Source organism: Prionailurus viverrinus, chromosome A2 (genome assembly GCF_022837055.1).
Source record: "Prionailurus viverrinus isolate Anna chromosome A2, UM_Priviv_1.0, whole genome shotgun sequence".
NCBI lineage: Eukaryota > Metazoa > Chordata > Mammalia > Carnivora > Felidae > Prionailurus > Prionailurus viverrinus.
This window is the reverse complement of record NC_062562.1, coordinates 18,398,404-18,425,186: the sequence shown is the minus strand read 5'-3', so window position 1 is coordinate 18,425,186 and position 26,783 is coordinate 18,398,404. Positions and strand designations below refer to the sequence as shown.

The 26,783-nt window shown below is 43.1% G+C and overlaps 1 protein-coding gene across 2 annotated transcripts; it reads right to left on the bottom strand.

The window, feature by feature from the left end:
* RBM5 (RNA binding motif protein 5) lies at positions 1–26,783 on the bottom strand. 2 transcript variants are annotated; one of them, XM_047846114.1, is made up of 25 exons: positions 26,656–26,783; positions 25,222–25,292; positions 23,408–23,573; positions 22,477–22,632; positions 18,239–18,308; positions 17,675–17,748; positions 15,116–15,199; positions 13,669–13,729; positions 12,963–13,028; positions 12,543–12,703; positions 11,851–11,948; positions 11,160–11,247; positions 10,922–10,999; positions 10,768–10,840; positions 9,120–9,205; positions 8,636–8,720; positions 8,329–8,420; positions 5,543–5,704; positions 4,893–5,042; positions 4,519–4,590; positions 3,715–3,894; positions 3,355–3,429; positions 1,792–1,889; positions 1,584–1,713; positions 1–647 (listed from the first exon to the last, which is right to left on the bottom strand). In XM_047846114.1, the coding sequence occupies exons 2-25, from the start codon at positions 25,236–25,238 to the stop codon at positions 522–524; spliced, it is 2,448 nt and encodes an 815-aa protein (XP_047702070.1). In that variant the 5' UTR covers positions 25,239–25,292; positions 26,656–26,783; the 3' UTR covers positions 1–521. The 2 variants fall into 2 exon arrangements, with proteins under 2 accessions (XP_047702070.1, XP_047702077.1); XM_047846121.1 differs by lacking the exon at positions 23,408–23,573 and having other exon boundaries at positions 26,656–26,729.

Below are 26,783 nucleotides of genomic sequence, written 5' to 3'. Positions count from 1 at the left end.
TCATTTTTCAAGGTATTTCTTTTGTAAAGGAGCCAGATTTGGCAACTAGACTGAAAATCTTCCAAAATTCTGTACAAATGTGTAATATACAAATATACACAAGGCTTTTGCCAAGAAAAGACAGCACAACAAATGACAGAGGCGGCTTTGGTGTCACATACCACCTAGGGCATCTCAACACCCCCTAGCAATGAGAGGGGCTGACAGACCACGACATGGGCTACACATGTAAAACACACTACATTACACTATGTACATTGAAGTATAAAAGACTCACTGTCCCCTTGGCCAGCTCACAAGCCCTCTGGCAGGAAGGAAGGCCATTCACCAGACAGCCCATATAAGGAGAACTCCTTTAAGTGGGAGAACCTTGTAGAATGGAGTGGTTCGCCCTAAAAACTATTAACAGCACAAGGCATGCCCTTAAAGAGACAGGCGCTAAGAGTGAATTCAGGAGATGGACCACTCCTTGTGCTCCAAGGAGCTCATCATCTTTCCTGCCCTCCCTCTCTCTCTGAACCTCACTCCATCTCCGTGAACCGAGCAAACATGGCCTTCCGGACAGCATCTTTGTAGGAATCCGCACCCGACAGTCCGTATGCACTGCCTTTGGCTCCTAGGCCAGCTCCTTTTAGCCGGACTTGAGCCTAGGGGAACAGAATTTCTGTCAGCAGAGGGCAGGTAGGGTGTGGACCGCTTCAACCCCTGCTCATCCAGCAGACTCCCAACTGAAAAGGACCACCCACCAGGGGACAGAAGAGAGGAAGTTTTGGAGACCTGGAGTAGGGTTAAGGACTGAAGGAATAAAATGTGCTAAGGAAGACAGGCAGATGGAGACACATCCCCCAACCCTGTCCCCCAGTGCCTGCTCAGCAGGCTTCTGTACCTATTAAGGGCCCCAAAATACTCCACTGAAGCCTAGGAAGGTCTGGTAATCATGGGCAGATTGTAGCAGGACACCCCGATGGCAGAACTGGCTTGCACAAGATAAACATGGCCTGTAGGAGTCTGACCTAAGCTGGGCTGCCAGGTTAGAGAAGGAACAGTCCCTGGTGGCGCTCTCATCTAGAAGGCCAGTGGGTGGGGGACTCCTGAACCTGAGATTACATCTCAATCTGAGCTTTGAGCAACTAAAAAAATGTATCATGGATAAAAATCCTACTAAATTGTAACTTGTTTTATACATAACCAAGATCACCTACATGGTGATTAAGAAATTAAAGCACAGTGTACCTTGAAAAAAACCTAATCTAAGCTATCTGGATGAATTAGTGTTCAGTAAGGGGCTGTTTCTAACAGGACATAAGAATATATAGTTCTCAAGACAGCTTTTACCCAAGAAAACCAAAGACCAGAAAAATCAAGTAGGGTACCACACCCATTCCTCTCAAATGACATCTTAAAAGAAGAGTGACATAAAGGAGGGCGGCCGGGAACCAGACTCCATTGGGCTTGCCAGAGGAGATGGCCCTTTATGGTAAAGGTAAAGCTGGCCCCTGGGTCCCAGGCTGTCTGGGTGCTTTGACCTCATCTCATCACCAAAATAAACCTGCAAACCACAGAAGCCCAATCTCACTGCTTACCTCGATGGGAGCTGTGATGCCTTGACACTTTCTTCCCAAACCTGAACCTTCCCGCCAACCCATGGCTTGCAGCATCTTGTTGCCAATGTTACTGTGGTCAATGCCATCTTTGGTGGGCTGCTCGTAATTCCTGCCAGTGGCAAACACACAGTTACTTAACACAGCCACAGCCCCTGCTAATGAAGTGGAAAAGGTACACAACACATACACAGTGCCAGCATCAAATTGCTTCTTGCGCTTGGGCTCTGGAGGTTCTGGAATGCCGTATTTCTCCCGTCTTTCTGCGGCTCGATCTCGGTATTTCATCTACGTGCGAGAAAAAACGCTGTTAAAGACATTCAGACTTGAAGCTGCAACAACCTAATGCACCTAGACTTTGTGATTACCACCTAGTCTGGAGTTTGGCCTTTTTGAGTGGTCTGAAACACCTAACACCTTTGTTTTTTTTCCCCTTACTGCACTCAATACCGAAAATGGTACATTTGGGGACCCCTGGGTGGCTCAGTTGGTTGAGCGTCTGATTCTTCATTTTGGCTCATGTCATGATCTCACGGGTTCATGGGATCAAGCCTGGCGTCGTGCTCTGTGCTGATGGCGTGGAGCCATGGAGACTGCTTGGGATTCTCTCTCTCTCTCTCTCTCTCTCTCTCTCTCTGCTCGTGTACGCACACCCTCTCTCAAAAAAATGAATAAACTTTAAAAAAACGTATTGAAAAAATGGTCGGTTTGTAGGGATTAACTGTGTGTGGAACCTGGGGCCCACCTACATCTCCAACAAGGAATTTTATTTAATTAGCCGTCACCTGTCAAGCTCTTCAACAGACCTGCTAGGCCGTGGGTACACCCTCCCAGGGTCCTAGAGGAAGAGCAGGGCAAAGATGCCATTCCTCTTACCACTTGGGACAGGCCCATCTCCAGGGACAGATGGCACCACAAACAGTGGAAAATAACAGAAAAGCAAAAGCCCTAATTACAGATAGTCGAACTACAAAATTATCACGTGGTGAAAAATTTCAAGTAACTTGCCCAGTGGTTGATTTCTAACCAACGGCCCTCAATTTCTTTTTTTTTTTTTAATTTTTTCTTTTTAACTATTATTTATTTTTGAGAGAGACAGAGCATGAACAGGGGAGGCGCAGATAGAGAGGGAGACACAGAATCTGAAACAGGCTCCAGGCTCTGAGCTGTCAGCACAGAGCCTGACGCGGGGCTCAAACTCACAGGCTGTGAGATCATGACCTGAGCTGAAGTCGGACGCTTAACCGACCAAGCCACCCAGGCACCCCCCTCAATTTCTTTTTAAAGCCTGGCTGGCCCTCAACTTGCCTCATGAACCATCAAATGCCTGTCCATTATTGGCCTCACCTGCTTTTGCTGCCTTCACCCCAAACCCAGTCCTGCCCATTACTTCCTTCTGTATCACTGCGTCTGTCTTATGCCCTGATATCCTCTGGGCCTAATTTGAAGCCTCCCTCGTTGCAGGCCAGAAGAGATCACCTTCTCTTTACTAAAATCCCGTATACTTCACCAGTAAGTATTTGGCATTCACAAGTTGTGAGCAACCTTGAGGATGTGCTTCTGTCCATCCTCATAAAGAGAGGGTGCAGAGTGCTCACAAAGCACCTATAACCTGACATGAGCCACAATGGCCGGGTGACATGTGGTATGACAAATCCTACCTTGCCCCTGGGACCTGGAATTAAGTGCTACAAATAAATGCTAAAAGCAAATACAAGATACTCCTTCTAGTGGCACAGTGACCCTCAATCACCTCTCTCTCCCTTAGCTCCAAGGCTTCCAGCTCCTGCTCACTCAGTCTGGATCGTCGGTAGATATCCATGTTTTGCTGTACAAGAGATTTGACAGACGTAGTAAGAATTCGGACCATCCTAATTTGAAATAACATTATCAACACCTATTTAGTCTAAGAGTCAAAGCCCAATCGACACACTACAGCATGAAAACTAGAGCCTGGTGTATATGGAGCTGCCATGCTCTTTGCCACTCTATGATGTAGAACAGACTACCATCAGAACAGTCTTCTGAAAGGCATTCACTTAACATCAGGGCACCCATATTGCCTCATTGCCTCCCCTCCCTGCCTCTTATCAGCTCAGAGAATCATGGCCACCTTGTGAAGGTCTGAGAGCTGCTGGTGCCTGACCAGGGCGTCTCTGTTAGGGAACTGGCGCCGGCAAAGCAGGCAGGCCATCTTCTTCCAGTCGGCCAGCTTTTCTTCCTCACTCTCAAGTCTCTCTACGAGCTCCTCTTCATTGTCACTGTCACCACTGTAGGCAGCAACCAGACCCCTCTGGGGACAAAAGGGTGGGTCATTGGAAATGTACAGCAGGAAGCAGTGATGACTATGTATCTGGATAAAGCAACGTGTAATCCAAGATGTGTGAGAACTCCCAATGCCCCATGCCATACTTCAACAGTGAAATTGCATTTATCCGGCTGTACAGAACAGTCAGGTCCTCAAGTGCTGGGCCTGACAGCCTGCTGGCACCAAACTCCTGGGGCCCAGGAAAAGTTCCTGGATGGTTGTTTTCAAACTACTCATTATAGATGAAAACCCCAAATACGACAGATCAGGGTAATGGCCCACCCAGACCAGTATCTATCAAGTAAAACACTTTTTATTGTCTTAATTTTCTCTTTCCAAACTGTTAAAACCCTCTATTTACAAATGCAATAAAACTCAACTGAGCTTAGGAATTCAAATTCAGGCTTCATTCAATGCTCCATCTCACTGGCTTTCACCCAGAAAATAAAGCCCTAGACATGGATTCTATGTGCAGAAGCTTTTCAATACCCACCAACAGTGACCACATCCAGTTTTAAGTAGGAATCACATTAGCCAAGATGAAGCTGAGAATCACAGGAAGACACAAACCACAAAAATGGCCTTAAAACACTGGTGGTCCTTCCTTACTTTGAGGGGATTCTCCTCGTCTCCATTTCGCACCAATTCTGGAATGAGCTGCTGCCTTTCAGCTAAGGCTCCCTGGGAAACAGAGAAACAAGTCATAAGCCTCAAGTTTTACTTAAGTTCCCATGAAGAAGTATGGTCATTCCTGCTACTGTTACCTTTTTCTTCAACGTTTATTTATTTTTGGGACAGAGAGAGACAGAGCATGAACGGGGGAGGGGCAGAGAGAGAGGGAGACACAGAATCGGAAACTGGCTCCAGGCTCTGAGCCATCAGCCCAGAGCCTGACGCGGGGCTCGAACTCCCGGACTGCGAGATCGTGACCTGGCTGAAGTCGGACGCTTAACCGACTGCGCCACCCAGGCGCCCCAAGTTACCTTTTTCTCAAAAAGAGCAAAGCCAGCATCTGCTGCAGCAGACTCTCTCCTCTCTTCTTCCCTCAAGGAATTAACAGGTTGAAAACTGTTTTTAAAATTTTCTTTCTGCTTGTTTAAACTCTTAGCCCAGCGTTCCATGTCTTTAGCGATCTAATGACAAATAACCATGAAAAAAACCATTTAGATATGTGAGTTTAGACAACAGTCAGCCCCTGTGCCACAGTAAGAAGCCATTAAGGATCTCACCTCAATCACGTGCTCTGGAACAAAACCCCCTTTGCCCTTACTTCTACCTACAAATATCTTCATGACACACTATTGCATACAATCAAAATCATTAACGAATACTGCTTGAAAGCCTGTGCAGTGTTCCAAAATATACTTCCTTCTAAGTATGTATATGGGCAACTGACAAACAACTAAAAAATTAAAAATGCTTTATGAACTTAATGTAAATTAAACGTGTGGCCCAGCTTTTGAGAATCCAAATAAAGCTGACAGAGAGGGCACAACTCAAAAAAAAAAAAAAAAAAGAAAGAAAGAAAAGAAAAGAAAAGAAAAGAAAAGAAAAGAAAAGAAAAGAAAAAAAAAAAACTAAGCCCAATACCCCAGAAAGACCTCGAAGTCCCCTGGCTGGGTCATTATTTCACCTGCTGGGCTGTTTTGCTCTTGGGTTTCTCCTTCTTCTCCTTCCCTTCTTTTGCAGGAGGTAGGCCCGTCTGCTGGTGGGAGGTGGACTCCGCAGCTGGCACGTACGTCTCTTTCTCTCCATCCCAGTAAAGGTACTGCTGGGTCAAGGAATTGTAGTAGTACTAGAAACAAAGCACAATTAATGCAGACTTTCTTTTTTGTCAAACCATTAAAGGATCATTTTGTCAAAAAGGCCCACAAAATTGTTTTGTCAAAAAAAATTCAACATATAAACATAAAACATGTTGCAGAGCAGTAGTATCTCCTGCTCAGAGAGAAGCTGCTGTATGTGATGGTGTGGTGAGGATGATGAACTGGCCAGTGAAGAGGTACGGAACTTTTTAGACAAAAGTAGAATATGGTTTCTCAACAGTGTAATACCATTAATCTAATCCGTGGGCCTGGAGGGCACCCGAAGAGCAATGTGTCTCACTCCTTTCCATAGACTGTTTATACAAACCAGGAGGCCAGAACAAGTGGTTCAGCAGGAGGTTTTTTTTTTTTTTCAAGATTTTATTTTTTAAGTAATCTCTATACCCAACGTGAGGCTCAAACTCACAACCCTGAGATCAAGAGTCGCATGCTCTGGCAAATGAGCCAGCCAGACTCCCCTTGTTCAGAAGGAGTTTTTAAATCACACATCCTCTGTGACAACCAGTTAACAGCTCATTCATTACTGGGTCCAACCATCAAAACCCTTTGGAAACCCAGGTAACCAAACACAGGGTTGTAAAAAGCCAGTTTGAGAGCCTGGAAGACCAGATCTGATGTATGTCGGATGAACTGCAATGGGAGATAGGTAGCACCTATCTCTCCACTTCTTTCTTCCTTAGTCATTCGCTCTACTCACTCAGCAGGGACCCAGGAGAGACATCTGTCATGTCTCTTCTAGGGAAGGTGGTATGGGTCAGACGCAGAAGTCACAACAAAAACACGGCCACTAAAAAGAACTGCTTGGATAATGGTCAGACTTCACCTCTTCACCAAGCAAGAGGAGCGGAAGAACCACGCAAGGCTTGGCTTGCTCAGGTGGGTCCCTCACTGCTTCACACCTCTTTCTCAGAAACCACAAGCTCTCAATACCAAGTACCTGTTAAAAGCACTTATTTTCCTATTCTATATATACAGCTCCTGGTCATAAGTGTTTATTTATGGAGTGTTAGTGTTGCCTTCCCTCTTCAAAATAATCTACCACTACTAAAAATAAAACATCACCCCACAGATCTGCTAATTTCTACCCTCAAGAAAACATCAGGATGTTAAGTAAAAGAGGCTGGACACCAAGAGGTCACATGTCATCTGACTTCATTTATATGAAATGCTTGGAAGAGACAAATTTGTAGAGACAGAAAGAAAATAGTGGTCACTGGGGTAAGGAGGGACAAAGGAGTGATTGTTAATGGGTACACAGTTTCTTTTTGGGGCAATGAAAGTATTTTGGATTACCAAAATAAATACACAAACACACAAACAAACAAATAAACTTTAAGGGGTGCCTGGCTCAGTCAGTAGCAGCATGCAACTCTTCATCTCAAGGTCATGAGTTTGAGCCCTATGTTGGGTACAGAGATTACTAAAAATAAATTTAAAAAATGTTTTGGAGTTAGTGGTGATGGTAGCACAACATTGCCAGTATATTCAAATTATACATTCTAAATGGTTAAAATGGGTAAATTTTAAGGGTATTTGGCTAGCTCAGTCAGTAGAGCATGAGACTCTTTATTTCATGGGTCGTGAATTCGAGCCCCACGCTGGGTTTATGCAAAAATAAATTTTTTTGAAAAAAATTATGTTTTAATGCTTATTTATTTTTGAGAGACAGAGCACAAGCGGGGGAGGGGCAGAGAGGGAGGGAGACACAGAATCCCAAGCAGGCTCCAGGCTCCAAGCTGTCAGCACAGAGCCTTATGTGGGGCTCAAACTCACAAACTGCGAGATCATGACCTGAGCCAAAGTCGGATGCTTACCGACTGAGCCACCCAGGCGCCCCTATGCAAAAATAAAATCTTAAAAAAAAAAAAGTGAATTTTATGTCATGTGAATTTCATCTCAGTTTTAAAAAATACACAGGAAGAGAAACCACAATTTGAAACTTCAATCTAGGTCTTTACATAATGACTAACAACCACCTATAATAACAACCTAATCCACGGTAGTACTAGAAGTCTGACTAGTGATTACTGAAGGGGATGGGTACTGACTGACAAGGGGCATAAGGGAACCTTCAGCATGCCAGGAATGTTTTCTCCTGTCAGTGCTGATATATATGAATGTGTATACATATGAACATTCAAAGAAAAGTACACTTCAGCTCTGTATATTTTTCTTCTATTGTTTGAAGTTTATTTATTTTTGAGAGAGAGGGAGGGAGAGAGAGAGGGACAGAGAGAGTGAGTGCACATGAATGGGGGAGGGGCAGAGAGAGGGAGAGGATCCCAAGAAGGCTGGGGCTCGAACTCACGAACTGTGAAATCATGAGCTGAAATCAAGAATTGGATGCTTAACTGAGCCACCCAGGCGCCCCTCGTGTATTTTTCTGTATGTACGTTGTACCTGAAAACATCTTTTTTTAACCTTTAAAAATTAAAATCCTAAAATAGAAATTACATCTTGGTGGTTCTGAAGAACTTAAAACTAATCTGGGTCACTTGCTCCTTTGCAGAAGGTATTTCATTTCATGCCTCATAGACAGACTAAGTAAAACAAAGATATTTCTAGTGACGCTGGGGAGGAAAACTGCATTTACCTGTGAGTTGGGGTCATAGTACAGCCCTGTTGTCGGATCATAATAATATCCTGAAGATTCATCATACTGGTAAGTGGATGTGTCAGGCACTGCTGCAAAAACAAAATCCAGCACACGGTCATTCCAGATAAAGAAACTGGCTTTACTTCAAATTCTAAGCCACGGAGATGCAGCAGGCCTTAATGGTCGTCTTCTCTCATATCCCCAAGTGTCCCTCTGACACCCACAAAGGGAGAGGAACTCTTACTAGACACAGACAACAACTAGGACCTTCCAACTGTTAACAGCCCCATGAGGTTTGGCTTACCATATTTGGTACCAGGAACTACACCAGTGGGGGAAGCGGCTGGGGCCTGTGTACTTGTGCTAGTGCTAGGCTGTGCTTCCTCAGTCTGGAAAGAACAGCAGCTTCAATATAATTTCAACTGTAAAGCCTCTTAAGAGAACTAAATCACTGCAATCATCCATCCAGGAGGAAGGGCTCCCCTGACAGACACATTGTAGCAATGATCTAAGGCAATCCTTGAGCAAAACACATGCTGACAACTTTCTTCCTAAAGGTCAAGTCGAAGCATGCAGAATGTATAAATACCCCTTGTTTGGAATCTTATGTTTTAAATACACACTCCAAATTATTTCATTATCTAATACTACCAAACAGAGAGAAGTAAGGTCGGAATGTCTGTGTATTATTCAATCCTGGCTCATACAGCAGGAAAGGATAATACGTGTACAACAAAATAAAGTTTCCCCAACAGTCACCAGTTCTGTATTTAGGATAACAGGATTACCGGAGAGCCAGGCGGATTGGAGGTCTGATTATACAGCTGGGGACTCTGGGACACTACAGCTGCTGAGGTGGTGGTCACTGCTGTGCCTGATGATAAATGATGCATGCAGGGTTAGAAAGGGCCAAGGCAATGAACTCAAAGCCAAATATCTTCATCTGTAATACCCAAACTAGCCTTCTGTCGTGAGGTCAGTTACTTATTTATCATCATTATTATTATATACCTTTTAGGAGAGATAAAGACAGAGAATGAGTGGGGGAGGGGCAAAGAGCGAGGGAGACACAGAATCCAAAGCAGTCTCCTGGCTCTGAGCTGTCAGCACACAGCCCGATGTGGGGCTTGAACCCATGAACCACAAGAGTATGCCCTGAGCCAAAGTCGGATGCTTAAGTGACCAAGACACCCAGTTGCCCCTATTTTGTAATTTTTAGAGAGAACAAGTGAGAATGTATCTGCACATATGAGCGGGGGTGGGGACAAAGGCAGAAAGAATCTTTTTTTTTTTTTTAAATTTTTTTTTCAGCGTTTATTTATTTTTGGGACAGAGAGAGAGACAGGGCATGAACGGGGGAGGGGCAGAGAGAGAGGGAGACACAGAATCGGAAACAGGCTCCAGGCTCCGAGCCATCAGCCCAGAGCCTGACGCAGGGCTCGAACTCCCGGACCACGAGATCTTGACCTGGCTGAAGTCGGACGCTTAACCGACTGCGCCACCCAGGCGCCCCAAAGGCAGAAAGAATCTTAAGCAGATTCCACGCTCAGTGCAGAGCCTGGTGTAGAGCTTTATCTCATGACTGTGGGATCATGACCTGAACCAAAATGAAGAGTCTGACGGTCAACCAACTGAGCCTCAGGTGCCCTGATGTATCAGTTCTTAATTCCTACTAAGCATCCTGGAACCTATGACATTTTCGTTTTTATAATCCTACTAGAATGTCACAAAGTTAAATATTCTGTATGACAACTAAAAAAAAAGGAAGAGGAATCCGTATCTGGGGTTGAGAAAAGATTTAACCATAAGACTTTTAGAATTCTACAACAAAAAGTAAAGCAAGGCCTTCTTATAATGACCCTTGCGATTGATTTCTGGTCACCAGAATCTAGGGCCACACCCTCCCTGCTCATTTGAACCTATGTGGGCACCCATGATTCCAAACAACACAGAGAGGGGAGACACAAAGCTGAATTCCAAGAACGAATACTCATCACAACATGGGTTTCACACTCTCAGCGACTCAAGTACTTCTAATCTTCCCCAAAACCTTACACACATGGAGACAGCACTGAATGTGCACCGCCCCCCCCCCCCCCCCCACCACCTTGCAGGGAAATGGACTCCTGGTTTGGGGTCTAGTTAAAACATCTAATTATTATTTTTTTACATTTATTTGTTTTGAGAGAGAGAGAGAGAGAGAGAGAGAGCGCGCACGCGGGTGAGCAAGTACACACAGGGGAGGGGCAAAGAGAGAGAATCCCAAGTAGGATCTGTGCTAACAGCACAGAGCCCATTGCAGGACTCAATCTAACGACCGGAAAATCAAGAGTCAGACGCTTAAGCAACTGAGCCCTCCAAGCGCCAAGGACATCTAGTTCTATCTCCTCAACCACAGCTACTTAAACAAAAGGTAAAACAGATGAAGTTTACTACCTGATGCAGATGACGCATCAGATTCCAATCCTCCAGTTTGTTGTTGATAAAACTGTTGGTAATCCTGTGAGTACTGAAGAAAAGTGCACTGTTAAAAGCTGCTGTTCTCAGACATGCTCTGGAGAGAAGGTGGATGTTGGTCAAATCTACCTACCTGAGCGTATTGGGCATAGCCATCTTGGCCTGGCTGCAGGTAACTGTAGTCAACACTGCCTCCTTCACCACTCTGAGACTACAGCATGTCAAAAGAAGAGGACACACAGGTGAGTTTAGTAGACACCAAGGAAAGAAGCCAGGAAGTACTCCCTAAAACTGTCCTTAGAGAGCTTCTAAGACTACTTCTGTGAATTTGGGCACCAACACACTACTTTGACAAAAAACATCTATCTTACCTGGGTGGATGACCACTGAGCTGCAGCAATGGCTGTACTAGCCACAGAGAAGGCGCTGACCCGGTTACCATCTGGGAGGACCAAGTCTCTGAAACCACAAAAATCCAAGCATGTGATTCTATTTCAGTATGCTTCCTATCCATGCTCCCATACTGTCAAGGAAACATCAATTCACTCTAGCCTTTGTCGGGAACTCTCAAATGCTAGCAAGGCCTCATTTCAGAGCAGAAAGGGGTCTCCATGGGCCAATTCCTCAGTGGGCAAATGTCTCTGTAGTGTCACCATTTTACTCTGTATCCTGCCATCTAGTAAGGTATCTGCTGGATGAGTAATGACACTTCAAATGGGACATTTATATCTCTAGACTAAAGCTTTCTCTATACGAAGCTTCTGGAAGGAAAAGATTATTTCCAGATGGGTTTGCACCACCTTGAAGCTGTTTGCATAGCACATATTCTCAACCCATCTGCCATGTCTGCCTCTGTCCTGCTTTGTAGTTTTCCAGCAACTAGTTCCTCAGGACAGGAAAGAATATGTTTTAAGAAAGACAGCTGACTCCCTCCTGACCTTGGCAACCAGGGAGGATTGTGTCTCAGGGAGGAGAACATGGGCTTAGGGTACAGTCAGCAAACCATCCCTGGGCAAGTGTGCAAGTACAGCAGTTTGAAATAAGGACAATGAAGCTACTCACTTTCTGGCACTTTTCGCAAAATCAACCCCAATAGTTTTGCCATCAATTTTCAAAGGAGGATGGAGACTCTGTAATATCTGAAGAAGCTGAGAGGCATCCTGAAGGAGAAGGTCAAGAAAGACCATTTTGTCCTATAATTTAAAATCGCTCCCTACCACCTACCCCATTCAAAGAAATACAGCTTTCTATTAAAAAAGAACAGTAATTCATAATTGTTTGTACACACGAAACCTCAAGGAAAAAATACAGCCCTCTTTCCTCCAGCACATGAAGGCATTCCTTATTATTAAAGGAGTAAATGCTAAATCAATCTAAAACAAAGCAAGAAGGAAAAATTAAAGTGTGGCTCAAAACTTCAGTTCTGCCAATCATTCACAGGTATACGCATTATTTTTACCACTTATCAAAGTAACTGGTCCTCTAATTTAGCACTACAATAACTATCGTTACGTAGTCTTGAACTTTGGGTTCCAGGAGCCTTACAGAGAGTACTACTTTTAGATGAACCACATTTGTCTCTTAAAGCCCAGTTTATTTAATTTTATTCTAGAGAGAACATGAACAGAGGAGAGAGGCAGAGGGAGAGACAATCTTGAGCAGGCTCCATGCTCAGTGTCGGCTGCCTAACTGACTGAGCCACCCAGGTGCTCCAAGCCCAGTTTCTCTTAAAAGAAAAGATTCAGTGAGCTCACCATTGCAGAGGACAGCTGCACAAATGCGAAGCCTCTGTTCTGCTGGGTCTGTTTATCTTTTATGAGGCGAATGTTATTGACAGCTAAGGATGCATAGGGAGACAGCGCTGTCATGATGGAATCCACCACAGTGTGCGGGGCTATGTTTCGAAGTATGATTGCTGGAGGTGAAAGAGACAAATAACATGTATGTGCATTACCACCACCAATGCTTTTGAAGGCAGGCTCAAGTACAAACACATAAATTGATTTGGGAGGTTCCTAGTGTATCTTGCACTTTGACATGGAGAAGATTCTAAAAACCAATCTTTCATGGGATAAACTAAAGCTAATGTTGGTCATTAAAAAAGTGTAAGAGCACAAAAACTCCCAACTGAGGTCAAGTAATACCATAAAGGCCAAGAATATACTGGAACTTACTATCACAGTAGTAATCCACAGACTGAACAGATTCTGTGGTTCCAGGGGGCACTTCCTGTTCAGAGTCTACAAGAAGGGGAGGAGACAGGGGGAGTCAGTTACTGAAGACAAACAAATAATAAACCAGTATTTTTTTTTAGTAAAGAAATACATTCAAACCCCGAAGTTTTAATTGTAAGCAAATGTAGTAGCCATTTTTTTCTTTTTAAACCATCTGTGGCTATAATAAAACATCATTAATTTTGACACGATACATGTGGAATGCAGAAACTGGGCTGGAGACGACTGACATTACCTTGGTACTACAGAAAAACAGATTCAAAATGCAAACCAGGTGAGCAGACTTAATTTTGGAAAATAAAGGAACTCTCTGCACACACAGTCATCAGAAGCATCTCCCTAACACAAGGTAAGCAAGTTTACAGAAGATACATGACTTCCTGAAATGCTTTACAATCTATACCACAGACAACCTAATTAGTCAGGTTTTTGTTTTTTTTTTTTTTAAGTTTATTTTTGAGAAATAGTGTGCATGCAGGGGTGCGCTATCATCATGGAGCCTAACTTGGGGCTCAAACCCATGAACTATGAGATCATGACCTGAGCCCAAACCAAGAGTTGGACACTCAATCAACTAAGCCACCCAGGTGCCCCCTAATTAGTCAGGTTTTCAATGCATATTCCAAATAGCTGAGTTTGGGCTTACCAAACTTGTCCGCTCCACACCGGAAGCATTTTAGTCTTTTCCTGAAATTGTTAAGGCAGCACTGGAAGAAAAAAAGTTTTCTCTGTAATTATTTCTCACAGTAGGCCAGGCTTACTAGTGATGAGGTGGGTTAGGGGCTACAGGGCCATGGACAAGTCCCAGTAAGCAAATAAAAAAGCAGAGAGTGATAACATGTAACCAAGACAAAAGGCATTCACCTAAAAATTTTAAATGTAAAATGTTTCAGTATGTGAATTCTAACAAGAAAAACAAATCTTGACATAGTCTGAAGTAGAATTCCCTTTTTATCAAGTTGAGGGAAAGTTTAAGTTCACCCAAAACCCTACAGCAAACAGTGGCAAAATTTGTTCTTCAATCAGAAGAGCACTCACTATATGGACCACTCTATACACACAAGCAAGATGTGAATGGAATACTGTCAAGCCCCCTTCTGGAAACAGTAGACGTGAAGAACAATGAATCGGAATACTCTCAGAATGGCAAGCTCAAATGGTGCAATGCTGACAGGACTACAATATTTCTGCTTTTAAATTTCTTTTTAGTATTATTATTTTTTCTTTAAGTAAGCTGTATGCCCAATGTGGGGCTTGAACTTACGACTCTGAGATCAGGAGGTGCATGCTCTATCGAATGAGCCAGCCAGGTGCCCTGACAGAACCATAACGGATCTTACATAACTTGAGCAGAGTCAGAAGGATTTTGTTAATGTAATTAAGGACTATGCCACAAGTTGAGAGCTCTAGAAATCAAGAAACAGTAAAGTGGAACAAACCTAAAATCCTAATTGAAACACTGAGCTTAGAACCTGGATCTCCCCCCAACCCCCCAAATATTTATTTACTTATTTTGAAGTCAGAGCAAGCGAGCATGAGTGAAGGAGAGGCAGAGAGAGAATCCCAACCAGGCTCCACGCTGTCAGCACAGAGGCTGATGCAGGGCTCGAACCCATGAACTGTGAGATCATGACCTGGGCTGAAATCAAGAGTCAGACGCTCAACCAACTGAGCCACCCAGGCAACCCCAAACCTGGATCTTTTTTTTTTTTTCAACGTTTATTTTTGAAAGAGAGAGACAGACAGTGTGAGCAGGGGAGGGGAAGAGAGAGAGAAGACACAGAATCTGAGCTGTCTGTAGGAGCCCAATTGAGGCTCAAACTTGTGAACCTTGAGATTATGATCTGAGCTGAAGCCGGAGGCTTAACCGACGGACCCACCCAGGTGTCCAAGAACCTGGATCTTAAAAAAATCTCTAATGTTCTAGGGATTCTAGTACCTGCACAGGAGGATGAAAAGAAAGTCATGAACCAGGAAAATCACCCTATGATAAAAGCTGGTGATTGTATACTTTCTAGCTTCCTTGTTCAGACAGACAAAGAGAAAACAAAACTTGAAGGAGTTTGGTCTATCTGGGAAGAACACATGCTTACCTTGTTACAAAGCCAATCTTCAAACTTAGGTCTGGGATTGCTATAATGCATCGCAATGTGCTTTCCTTGAATCACTAGCTTTTTCTGTAAAAAAAGAAGTAACTAGTTATTCCCATTGTGAGGAACATGTGTCCATTTTCCCAGGGCAGAGCACACTTCGGAAAAATCAGTGCTCTGGAATTAAATGGACAACATACGGGGAGGACCAACCACCGCCACCTATACTCTGCCCATCCAATCCTTCAGATAGGCAGTAAGAGAATGGGATGCGGAGTAAAGGTAAACGGAGTCAGGGAGTGCTGAGAAAGCTGCCAAACTCTAACCGCTGACATGCACCAGGCCGTGTCTCCAGCAGAGACAGAAGTCCTAACATTCAGCATTGCCAGGCTGCCCGAGAGTGACAGTCTATTTCAAAAAGCAGAAGACACAACTCTCCCAGTTCTGAGATTGCCTACTTTAGCCTCAGCATGGTGTCCTTGGGCTTCGCTTCACTTTTCCCCCAGTCCCCCGTCCTTATGTAAAGTAAAAGCCTTTCTATTTTCCCTTTCCCCAAACTCCTGCTTCAGCATGTGTCTGTCCTCTGGGGGACGAGGGGAGGGGAGCTCATTTTTAAAGGGAATCTGGTTACAACTTTTTCTTAGGAGGGCCTATTCTGAATGCCATCCACTCTAAAGCAGCTAAATGAGATTTCTTCCTGCCAACTGAAACCATGTCACGTCCTAAGTGATGGATGTGTTTTTCACTGAAATACATGGTACTCTCTTCAGGATGAGTAACCAGGAGGCCAATGAAGTTTCTTCAGGGGGGTCGGAAGAGTTTATAAATGCATACACCACCTTACCCTTCAGGTCAACCATGTGACTAAAAGGGAATCAACTTTGAAGGTCAAAACTCCAAGCTCAATCAGTCTAGCCAAGAGTATGTATATCCAGCACCTGCCCCCAAAGAGCCTTCATTTAACAGGAGCATCTTTTCTTCTTTTTCTTCTTTTTTTTATTGGGGGGGGGGGCAGGAGGGGGGAGGGAATGGGATGTTCTGACAATATCAGAACAGAATTAGTAGGAGGTTAGATATCCAAATTTTTAAAAGGAGTCTAACCCCTCTAAATATACATACTGTTGAGCAATTTGGTTCTTGCAAATCCTGGAAGAGTTAAGACATGCTGTGAATGTTGTCTCTGCATTATCTAAAGGCAAGACTGCATGTCTGGCCAAGAAGGAAAAAGCTGAAGGGCCATCCACTCACTGTGTTGTACAGAAACAAAAATGAAGCTGGGAGATATGTCAACAGATCATCCCAGTAGGAGGGGTGTGTGCTGGGGGAGACTCCAAACTATCACTGAGTCCCTAATCCTATTAGCCTTTTATTTCTGGAGTGAATTTGAACTGTAATGAAATATTACACAGTAACTTAGCTTTGTATACATTAAAATTGTGGAGATCTTTTTAAATGTCTTGTGGGTTTTAATTTCTTTGGAGTTTTAAACTCCCAGACAAGTCATTCTGATACCTCCACTGCATCAAAAGATGCTGTCACATCAAGAAAGCAGACTCACATGAAGCTTGTGTTTATATTCTATATTTACTAGTATGATGTCCATGGTATGAAATGAATGAAACTTCACTTTTAAGATCAGGCTGTCACCTCTGGGTTAAGAAAATGAGAGGCTTAAAAATCTAACAAATCAATCAAAATGATACCCTCATTAGTGAGTCTTGTTATATTACTAAAGAATATAACTCTTATTTATGGGTGACAAATAAAATGCTGCAGAAAAGCAACATAATGAGTTAAGCAAACTTCTCAGAACGCATTTGGTTAAGGCATTCAACACTGTGCTATGGAGTTCTGGCAAAAAATGTTACTGAAGTGCCAAGTACTGAACGTTTTCTTGACAAACTGTAGAACACTTCAGTTAATGCTACATCAAAGAACCATCAATGATTTGCTTTCAACGGACTTTAAAAGGCATTCTCAGGGAGATTAGAACGTTAATGCCAGTTTAACTAGATTAGACAGCAGCAGGACACTAGCTCCCAGGCTAATCTCATCAGACTTATTGTTCATAAATTCCACGGAGGTCCTTAAATAGTCCTGAAGACCCATACGAACAGTTATGCCTCCAGGAGGCTTATGGTCTCCAAGCAGAAATAAGGAATCACTTACAAAATGCCAGTAGCAGACTTCTACTATATTCTCTTTACTGTCGAATCGAGAGTTGGGTATTTTAAGATTACTCTCAATGGACATAATGAATAGGAACATAATCAGTAGGGGAAAAGGGAACATTAAGATGTTTTGGTAATCACCAGACAGGTATTCAGTGATTAACAAAGTCCTGCCAGGCAGCCATGTTTAAAGGCAGAGCACATTCTGCAATGCAGTCCTTGCTGCTGTTATTTATTCTAATAATATCAATTTTAATATATACAAAGCTTTTCTTTAAAAAAAAAATCACTCCTTTGGAACAAACCACTCCTTCAACCTTTTTTTTTTTTTTTTAAATTGTACAGACTTGTTCCATTTTCATGAATATCTAGACTTGGTGAGTGAAGCAACCTGATTGGCTTCCATCCAGCTGGTAGCATCTTGCAAGTGATAAAACTCCACGAAGGCGAAACCACGGCTTACACCTAGAGACAGCATTCAGATATAGACGGGATACTCGTGTTAGTCAGTTCCTTTATAACAGGTGAATCTCTCTCCCACTGCTTCAACACTGCGTGACAAAGCCAATTGGGAAGCAGCTTTACAAATGTGACTTGACTTGGGGATCTTCTTGATACTTTGCCATGGCAAGGAACCAAGCCGCCTGAACTAAGTGCCACTCGATTTGATTCCACGCTTAAAAAGTAACCATGCAACCGACTACAAACAGTCAAACAAGGAGTTTATAAATCACTACTTACCGAAGGAAAAAAAAAAGCCCCTAAAAACAAAGTTTTTAAAAAGGTCCTCAGGTGCTCTCTAATATCGTTTTCAAAGAGTCACATTCCTTAGCCATGGCAAACCTTTCATTCTGAATTCATGTGCTTGAAGACTGGGGGAATCAGGATGGTCTTTAGGGGCTGAGGTGGGAATGGGGAAGAGAGCCAGAACCGCCGGAACTAAGCAAGCTCTCACCTGTTTTCCTCTTCATCAGCCTCACATCCGCAGGCTGAGGGCCTTCAAAGGACTCCATCATTTCCCGAATCTGCAGAGTTTTACACGTTTATAGTTAAAGCTTCAGCCACAAACTATTCCACATCAAAGAAAATTCAAGGACCAAGAACTGCATCAACTGCTTTAATCAGCCAAGTTTTTAACTTCTATCACCAAAATGCAATTATTCTAAACATGGAAAAAAGGGAACGCTTCTCACAGAAATGAAATGCATTAGAACAGCCTCAAACGCATTCTTTTTTTTTTTTTTTTCCCTCAAATGCATTCTTTATATGCTGCCTGGGGATTTCCCTGAGGTACAAGTATTTATGTTATAAACAGTCTTGCCCACGGCATGCTGTCCTGCAAGCTTCTCTCCTCTAGTCTCACTTTGCTGTCCTTTGTTTAAAGGACCAGAAAGAAAATGAAATTTAGAAGAGGCAAAGAATGTGCTATTGTCCTCTAAAGTATATGATCAAGAATCAATAGCCAAAAACACAAGGAACTCTCTCAAACATTTTTTGCACAATACGAAAGAAATAATTTTCTTATATTTACATTAGTGGTGAAAACTAACAAAGCTCATAACATTCCTAGGCTCCTAATAGGTCAAGCAATAACTGGGCCTAGAAAAATGAATTTGGGCTAGAAGGTTTGTTACTGATGTCAGACCAAGCCCTTACTACAAAACGCAATGAAATACCCTAATCTCTTTATCAATCATGCCAGGTAGCAATACTCCTAGGAAAAAAAAACCAGGGCCAAATTTGTGAGACGAAGTCTCCAACTTTCCATAATTACGTGCAAAGGCTATGGGATTATACACTATCGATCCTCATTATTTGTGCATTCTGTGTTTGCAAATTTGCCCATTCACTGAAATTTGTAACTCCAAATCAATACTTTTGGCACTTCCAAGTCATCTGTGGACATATGCAGGAGAAGGAAAGGTTTGAGTCACTTGATGCACCTGTCCCAGGCCGGGGTGATGTTTTGCCTGGTTTCAGCTTTCATAATGTAAGCACGTATCTTTTTCACTATCTATTTAGTGCCAAGTATATCACATTTTTGTACCTTTGGTTGATTTCACTATCCATATATCTACCTAGTTGTTTAGTTTTGAAGTAATCTCTGTACCCAACATGAGGCTTGAACTCACAACCCCTGATATTAAGAGTCACATGTTCTACCAACTGAGCCAGCCAGGCGCCCTGGTGATTTCACTATCTAAAATGGCCCTCCAGGGGCACCTGGGTGACTCAGTCAGTTGAGCATCAACCCTTAATTTTGGGTCAGGTCATGATCTTAGGGTCATGGGACCAAGCGCCGTGTTGGGCTCTGAGCTGAGAGTGAAGTCTGCTTAAAATTCTCCCTCTCTCTCTCTGCCATCCCCCCACTTGTGCTTTAAAATAAAACAATAAAAAAATTTAAAATAAAGAATAAAATGGCTCTCCAAATGTAGTGCTGGAGTTTCTGTCTAGTGTTCCTGAATGCAAGAAGGCTATGATGTCCCTTACAGAAAAAATATGTATGTAAGACAAGCTTCATTCAGGCACAAGTTATAGTGTGGTTAGATGTGAGTTCAAGGTTTATGAATCAACAATATATATTAAATAAGGTATCTCTAAACCAAAATGCACCTAAAACAAGGTTATGTATTGATCTGTTGATGAAAATGTTGTGACCAGAGGCTCACAGGAACCTAACTTTGTATCTTCTCTAGGAGTGATAGTTCAGTATTCTATTTGCAATGACTTTATAAACCGACCATAACCACCCCAAAGAAAGAGAATCGACTATGTCTATTTTTTCCACAGAGTAGAAGTTCTACACAGAGCCAGACCCCACCATGTGACTCAGGTCCATGCTTAGTAATAACTAACTGGTCATCAGAATAACTAAAGATAGTTACTACAAAAGCAGTGGTAACAGTAACATATAGTAACATAGTAACTAAAGATAGTTATTGTAAGAGTTCATGTCAGTTAGGGGGAGGGAGGGCTAAACAAAAAAAGATAAACAATAATGAAAATTATAAACTGAAGTCCAGAAGATTAAATACTATAATTTTAAAATGTTTTAAAACCTCAACAAATGAATCTGCTAAGAATACTACATAATTTGGGGGCCTGAGAAATTCTACTTTGAAAACCAGCCTTCTTATGGTAGGCGATTCTATTTCCCTGAAGAAGCCTGAAATACAAAAGCATTACAATCTTGTTTCACTGCCAGCAGGGAGGTTCCCCAAGTCAGCTAGAGCACTGCTTCTCCATGCTACTCACTTCCTCTGCAGACTCCCAGGATCACAGGTCAGCAGACTACTCAAGGGAACAACCTGCTTAACAAGCAAACTTTCCTAAATGGACTCCTCCTGCATTTCCTGCATCTTATTCTACATGCCCACCGTTGCCCCTACCTGTGCTCATCTCTGCCTTCCCTGTCTACCCACTACCATTCTTTCCTCCAACATTCTAACTTGCATAGCTTTTGCTACTAGGAAAAGCCCTTAGTACCTTTTTTTTTTTTTTTTTAAATTTTATTAGAGAGAGAGACTGTGCATGCACAAGCGGGCAAGAGGAACAGAGGAAGAAAGAATCTCAAGCAGGCTCCATGCTGAGCATGAAATCATGACCTGAGCTGAAATCAAGAGTCAGAAGCTCTAGTGTTTACACCAACTGAGCTACCCAGTAACTTTATACTTAGCTGGGCTTTTAAAGATTCCAGAGCCTGGCCTCAACAGCACCTTCCCACATCCCTCACCCCTGCCAAAAGCCTTTAACATCAGCCAAATCAACCTGGTTCAATGCCTTGACTAAATTCAGAATCTATTTCCAGGTGTGCTTATGTTACCCTACTGCCTAGAAGTGCAGTCTACACCTTTCCCCCAGTTCTCCACCAAACCCAAACATTTCTTTCTATCCCTCAAGAATCAGTTCAACTAAGATATCCCTGGAACCCTTTTTTACCCCCCACTAATAAAACCTCCCTTAAACCTCCAGAGACATTAAGAAAAAGGGGGGGGGGGCACCTGGGTGGCTCAGATCTGGTGGCTCAGATCTGTCCGACTTCAGATCAGGTCATGATCTCATGGTTCATGGGTTCGAGCCCCACCTTGGGCTCAGTGCTGACAGATTGGAGCCTGGAGCCTGCTTCGGATTCTGTCTCCCTCTCTGTCCCTCCCTGGCTTGCACTCTGTCTTTGTCTCTTTCTCAAAAATTAACAAACATTAAAAAAAAAAAATTTCTACTCCAGGGACACCTGGGTGGCCCAGTTGGTTAAGAGTCTGACTCTTGGTTTCAGCTCATGTCATGATCTCAGGGTCAGGAGTTCCAGCCCCGAGTCAGGCTCCAAGCTGACAGTACAGAGTCTGCTTGGGATTCTCTCTCTCCTCTCTTTGCCCCTCCTCTGCTTATGCCTGCTCTCGCTCTCAAAATAAGTAAGTAAACTTTAAGTAATAATAACCTCTACTCCCAACATGGGGCTTGAACTCACAACCCCAAGTTCAGTAGTAGCATGCCCTACCAAGTGAGCCAGTCAGGCAGCCCTTTTTCTTTCTTTTTCCCCCCACCAGGACATTCTGCAGAACCTCTTTCAACAGGACCTCTTCTAACACCAGTCTGCCTAGTAGATCAGGGAAGGCTTCACATAATGGAGACTTCAAGCAGAAAAAGGCACACTGGTAGAACAATGAACATATTTGAAGTGGCCTGCAGGGGAGGCAGGTGGTGGATGTGGCTAGAAGGAATGGGTGAGGGCCAGAGATGCCAGTGAAAATCAGATAGCACCCAGTATACCAAGGCCCTTGTTGGCCAGTTCTAGGAGTGGGGAGCCAAGTAATGGCCTTCCTTTTCAACAGGGTTCTTAGGTCTCAAATGGATAGTATAATTTTCATCAAATCAAAGGTGGCCAGATCATGAAGAAAATGTTTTTGCTGATACATCCTCACTGAGTAAGTAACCAATTCAATAAAAATAAAAATAAAAAACTACCTTCTAAGGGCTATTGAAGGAATAAGACCTCCTCTACGTTGAGCTTCAAAGTCTAAATATAAATGGTAATTAACTTCTGAACCAAGTTGAAAGAACTCCATCCTAAAGACAGAAATATACTTCACTAGCTGAGATGTTAGCTTGAGATAAAACAATAGCACATAAAATGGCAGAAGTTCCAAATCGGTTGTGCCTACTGGACTGCTCATTATAACTGCTGTCTCCCCTTACATCGCTCTCTGTGATGGTGATGGGAAGCCCGCGCAGCATGATGGTCTTGCTCTCCCTCTCATCACTGATGTCATGCCTGTAGTCATGCTCGCCATAGTCACCATCTGAATGGTAGCCATCTTCGGATCGGTCACTGTTCCTTCTTTCGCGTTCTCTCTGATTTATAATAAATAAAATTACAATTAAAATCACAGTGGGTTTATATTCTTTGATCCAGGCCCTAGGAATTTATCTTTAGGAACAACAGAGAGGATACTGAAACTCTATGATGATGTTCACTGTAGTGTTTCTAAAACAAACACAAAAAACAAAACAAACAAAAAAAACAACAACAAAAAAAGAAGGGCCATAACCATTAGTTCAGGAAGAATGGTTTAACAACTCACTGTACAGTACACTAACACACAGTGAAATACTACATGACCTGTCACAATATGAAGATTGTATGCATGAAAAAAAAAAGCCCTGCATAATTATATGGGCAACACAATTACTTCTAAACAAAGCTCTATTTACATATAGAAGAGAAATGAGAAAAAAACTATGGTGACTGAAACTACAACTTTCAGAAGTAGCATCTGAGGCACAGTGTTGGTATATTATTACGCTCCAATTGCCTCATCTTTAAAATGGGAAGACATGTACCGTAAGTTGTAATGAGACCTACACGAGTTCATGTAAGTCAAGTGCTCAAAAGAGTGCCTGGTGCACGGTGAGCCCTATGTAAATCCTGGCCAGTAATTTCTATTACCAGAGGCTCAGCTGTCTTTGAGGGTTAGAGTTATCTCAACAGATTTCAGAATAATAGAATTTGAATATAATACTCAACAGAGTTCTACACTTGGTATACTTATTTCATTTCCAGAATCTTAAAGGCTTTGTGCATACAATTCATAATCTAACTATTTCACACCAATTGCTGACCACTCACCTCTGGGCTATCATAGTCTCGGTAGTCGTCGTATCTGTCGCCCCTCCGATCATCACTAGATCTTTTGTAATCTGAGTCCCTCCGCCTGCTTCTGGATTCACGCTCATCCCGGTCATCCCTGTCTATGATGGAACCGTACCTTCCACTACGCTCTGTTCTACTCACTCTGCCAGGGAAAATAATTTTCATTTACTCTAAAGTAAATCACATTTTATACCTTTAGAAAACATGGTAGAAAACACATACCCCTACAGCTCAGTTTATAAGATACCAAAATAGTTTAAAGTATCCCTCAAAATGTGATCACCAAATTCTAGTTTATAAAGACAACTACTAGGAAAAACATCTAAATTCCTTAAAGGAAAAAATAACTTTCAGGAGATAATGCTAAATCTGAAAATATGGGTATCAAATGTCTGGGTTTAATATTTTTTTACAAAGGTCAGGTTGTCCAAGTTTATCCTGCATATTCCCAAGCCTGTAGTCTACACACATATCACCCCTTCCATCCCTGATTCAGATCTTAGTGATCAAAAATAGGAAGAAAGCAATTTTTAGCATTTCACCCAATTTCAAAGGAGAGAGTGTTCTGACTCATCCACTCTCCAGGGTATCACACTACTGGGAAATGGACCCACAACCTGGATGAATTAAATTAGTTTTTGTTTTTTGGTTTTTTTTTTCCTTATCAGGCAGTTAACCAAGTTCATTTGTTACTAACTAGCACCAGCAGAGAACATCATTTCCTAGAACATCTGGTTTATTTTTGGTTCCTCGGCAGCGTTAGGTCTCACAGGAAAATCTAATAACAAGAGGCTTAATCCCATTTGACCAAAGATCTAGTTTTTTCATAAACTGTTTATCAGGTTCATAAAACCATGTAAGGATAAGACAAAGGAAAGGCTTAGAAGTGCCTCATTTAGAAAATACAAATTTACTAAAAAGAAACCAACAGAACAAGTAATCTAGGACTACTTCATGATGTGAACTATAGGGACTGGAAACCCTAAAAGGGTAAATGTTAGTTTAGTAAGTTATTTGGAACCACAGACTGCTAACACAGCATTAGAATAATGACATCACGTGACAAGAACTTTTCCTGAGTCTCTTTGGGCTGTTAATTTGATTTGATCTACCACTGGGACCGGCCTGAATACTGAGGAGGAATGAATAAGTAAAAGTCGAGTATTCAAATCAAATGGTCTGGGTGGGAGAATCCCCAGATGACAGAGCAGCCAAATGCTGTCATCTTAATTTTCTACTAATTCTTTAGCAATTTTTCAATTCATTTATTTTTCATGTAGTCCATAGTCCAGAGCTTCTATAAATCTGGATCATCTTGCTATGGAGTGGACAGTAACAAGAACTGGCATTCACTGATTGCTTACTACAGCCGGGTACTATGTAAAGTGGCAGACTGTATGATCTCTCCTGGCTTTTGCACAGGCTGTTTTCCACACTGGGAACTCTCAGTGAACCACTCCACCCTGCCCTCCTTTATTCTTACTTATCCTCAGGCTTCACCTTAAAGATTACTTTCTCCAGGAAGCTTTCCTAGATGTCTCCAGGAAAACACATGCTTCCTATGTGTTCTAGCAGCACCCTCGACTTCTTTTATATAGCAGAGTTCACACAGTACTTCAATTCTTTCACTAAGCCACCTGATTGTGAGAGCAAGGCTCATGAAGGGGCTAACAGCAATGCCTGGCACAAAATAGTCCCTTACATTTGTTTGATAAACAATCAATTTTTAACAAGTAGTTCAGTTTCCCAATGAAATGTTGTGAACAAAGACAGGTACGCTAGTAACTTACCGTTTGTCTGAACCCATTGTCCTACTGAAGATGTAGCACTCTGCTCCAAAAGGTTCAAATTTTGTTTTTTTCTAGGAAATAAGAGAGACTGATCACTGAAAATTTGAGAGATCATTTAAGGCCATCATTCCATAAGCTAGGACACTGCTGAGGTTGGAATTTCATCAAATTATTAACAGTGATTATACAAGGTGGCGGCGGGGAGGTAGGAGAGAAGGGAGGTGGGAATCAACTGTCAATATTAAAATCACACTAAGGTTTTACTGAAATGAGCACAGCAGGAAGATAAGGCATACTTTAAAATATTAGATTTTCTATTTGATAACAAACTCATAAAAGAATACAGGAAAAAAACTCCTTCCCTTCCCCTATTTTAGGATTACAAAGCAAAAAAGGCAGAGATGCAATCAGCTCCCTGTGTTCTAATCAAAGCAACTCCAACGGGGTAGTTGACCTTTTCAAAACATTAATCAAAGTGTCTTTATTAATACAAGCAGCAACATGAAATTCAGTATTTTCTGATGAAAAGTTGAAACATTTTAGAAGCCAGAATGCCGTGCTGATTGAAATCTCCATTTATAACGTAACGGCTGATCCAAAGCTATTTCATATTTCAGTAAGACAAGAGCAAACCTCGACACGACTTAATTTCTCAGCAACAATAACCACCACAAGCCCTTGAGGCGACCAACTAGGCCCCGCAGCGCCCTGGTGGTAATAAAACATCACACAGCTAGACCGCGTTCGATGCGTGCGAGGTCTGAGAAACTAGTTACAGCCGTCCCTGGCGCCTGTTCCGGAGCAGGCGCTCAACGAACATTTGCTGAATTAATAAATGGAAGAGAACCACCTGGGAGAAATAAGGTCCTGAGCAGAATCTCAGATGCCGCCCCTTGTGTCTCGGGCAGCGCCTGGACCCACCTCCGTGGGGTGTTGCAGCCGAGATGGCGGCGCCACTGCCTGCGCGACCCACTCCGGCGTCCGGCTTTCCCTTTCTGCCTGCACATGCCCCTCCCGAACCCCAAGAGGCTCCCAGCCCGCAGATCAGCCTTCACCGAACCTCCTCCTGGATAGGCGGATTCAACTGCAGCTGCGGGGCGATGGCGGCTAAAAACTGCCGGACACCCCTGAGAAGTACCCGAAGGACAGGCGATGGCTCCACATTCAGCTGGGTTGGGGAGTTGGAAATGCGTTCCGGCAGGGGTACAGTCAAGCGCCCGAAAAAAAGTGGGCCTCAGGTTGGGCGGGAGGACACCCTCCGAGAGCTGACAGCGCAGGCGGCGAGCAGGGGCGCGGCCCTCCGATGCTTCGGGTAGCTACTCTAGAGATGCAGCTGGGACTGATCGGCCGCCGCCCGCGGCTGTCAGGGAAGCTGCACGAGGCTTGCCTCAAAAGCATGAACTGCCGGTCTTTACGGGTGGCTGCCGCACTTACCCCCAGGAGAGACCGAAGTGGCAGAAATAGCGGTTTTGTGCCCCAGAATCTCCAACAGGGTACGGCTGCCTCACAAAATGGCGCCTCGGCCGACGGCCGTCTCCTACCCACAGTACCTCGCGCCTGTC

What these genes read in the sequence shown, in the direction of transcription:
- RBM5 (XM_047846114.1), bottom strand. An exon ending in CTCAGTGGTCATCCACCCAG is followed by an intron (nt 11,000 to 11,159) that starts GTAAGATAGATG and finishes GACATGCTGTAG; the next exon opens with TCTCAGAGTGGTGAAGGAGG. An exon ending in TGGAGCTAAGGGAGAGAGAG is followed by an intron (nt 1,890 to 3,354) that starts GTGATTGAGGGT and finishes TCTCGCACGTAG; the next exon opens with ATGAAATACCGAGATCGAGC.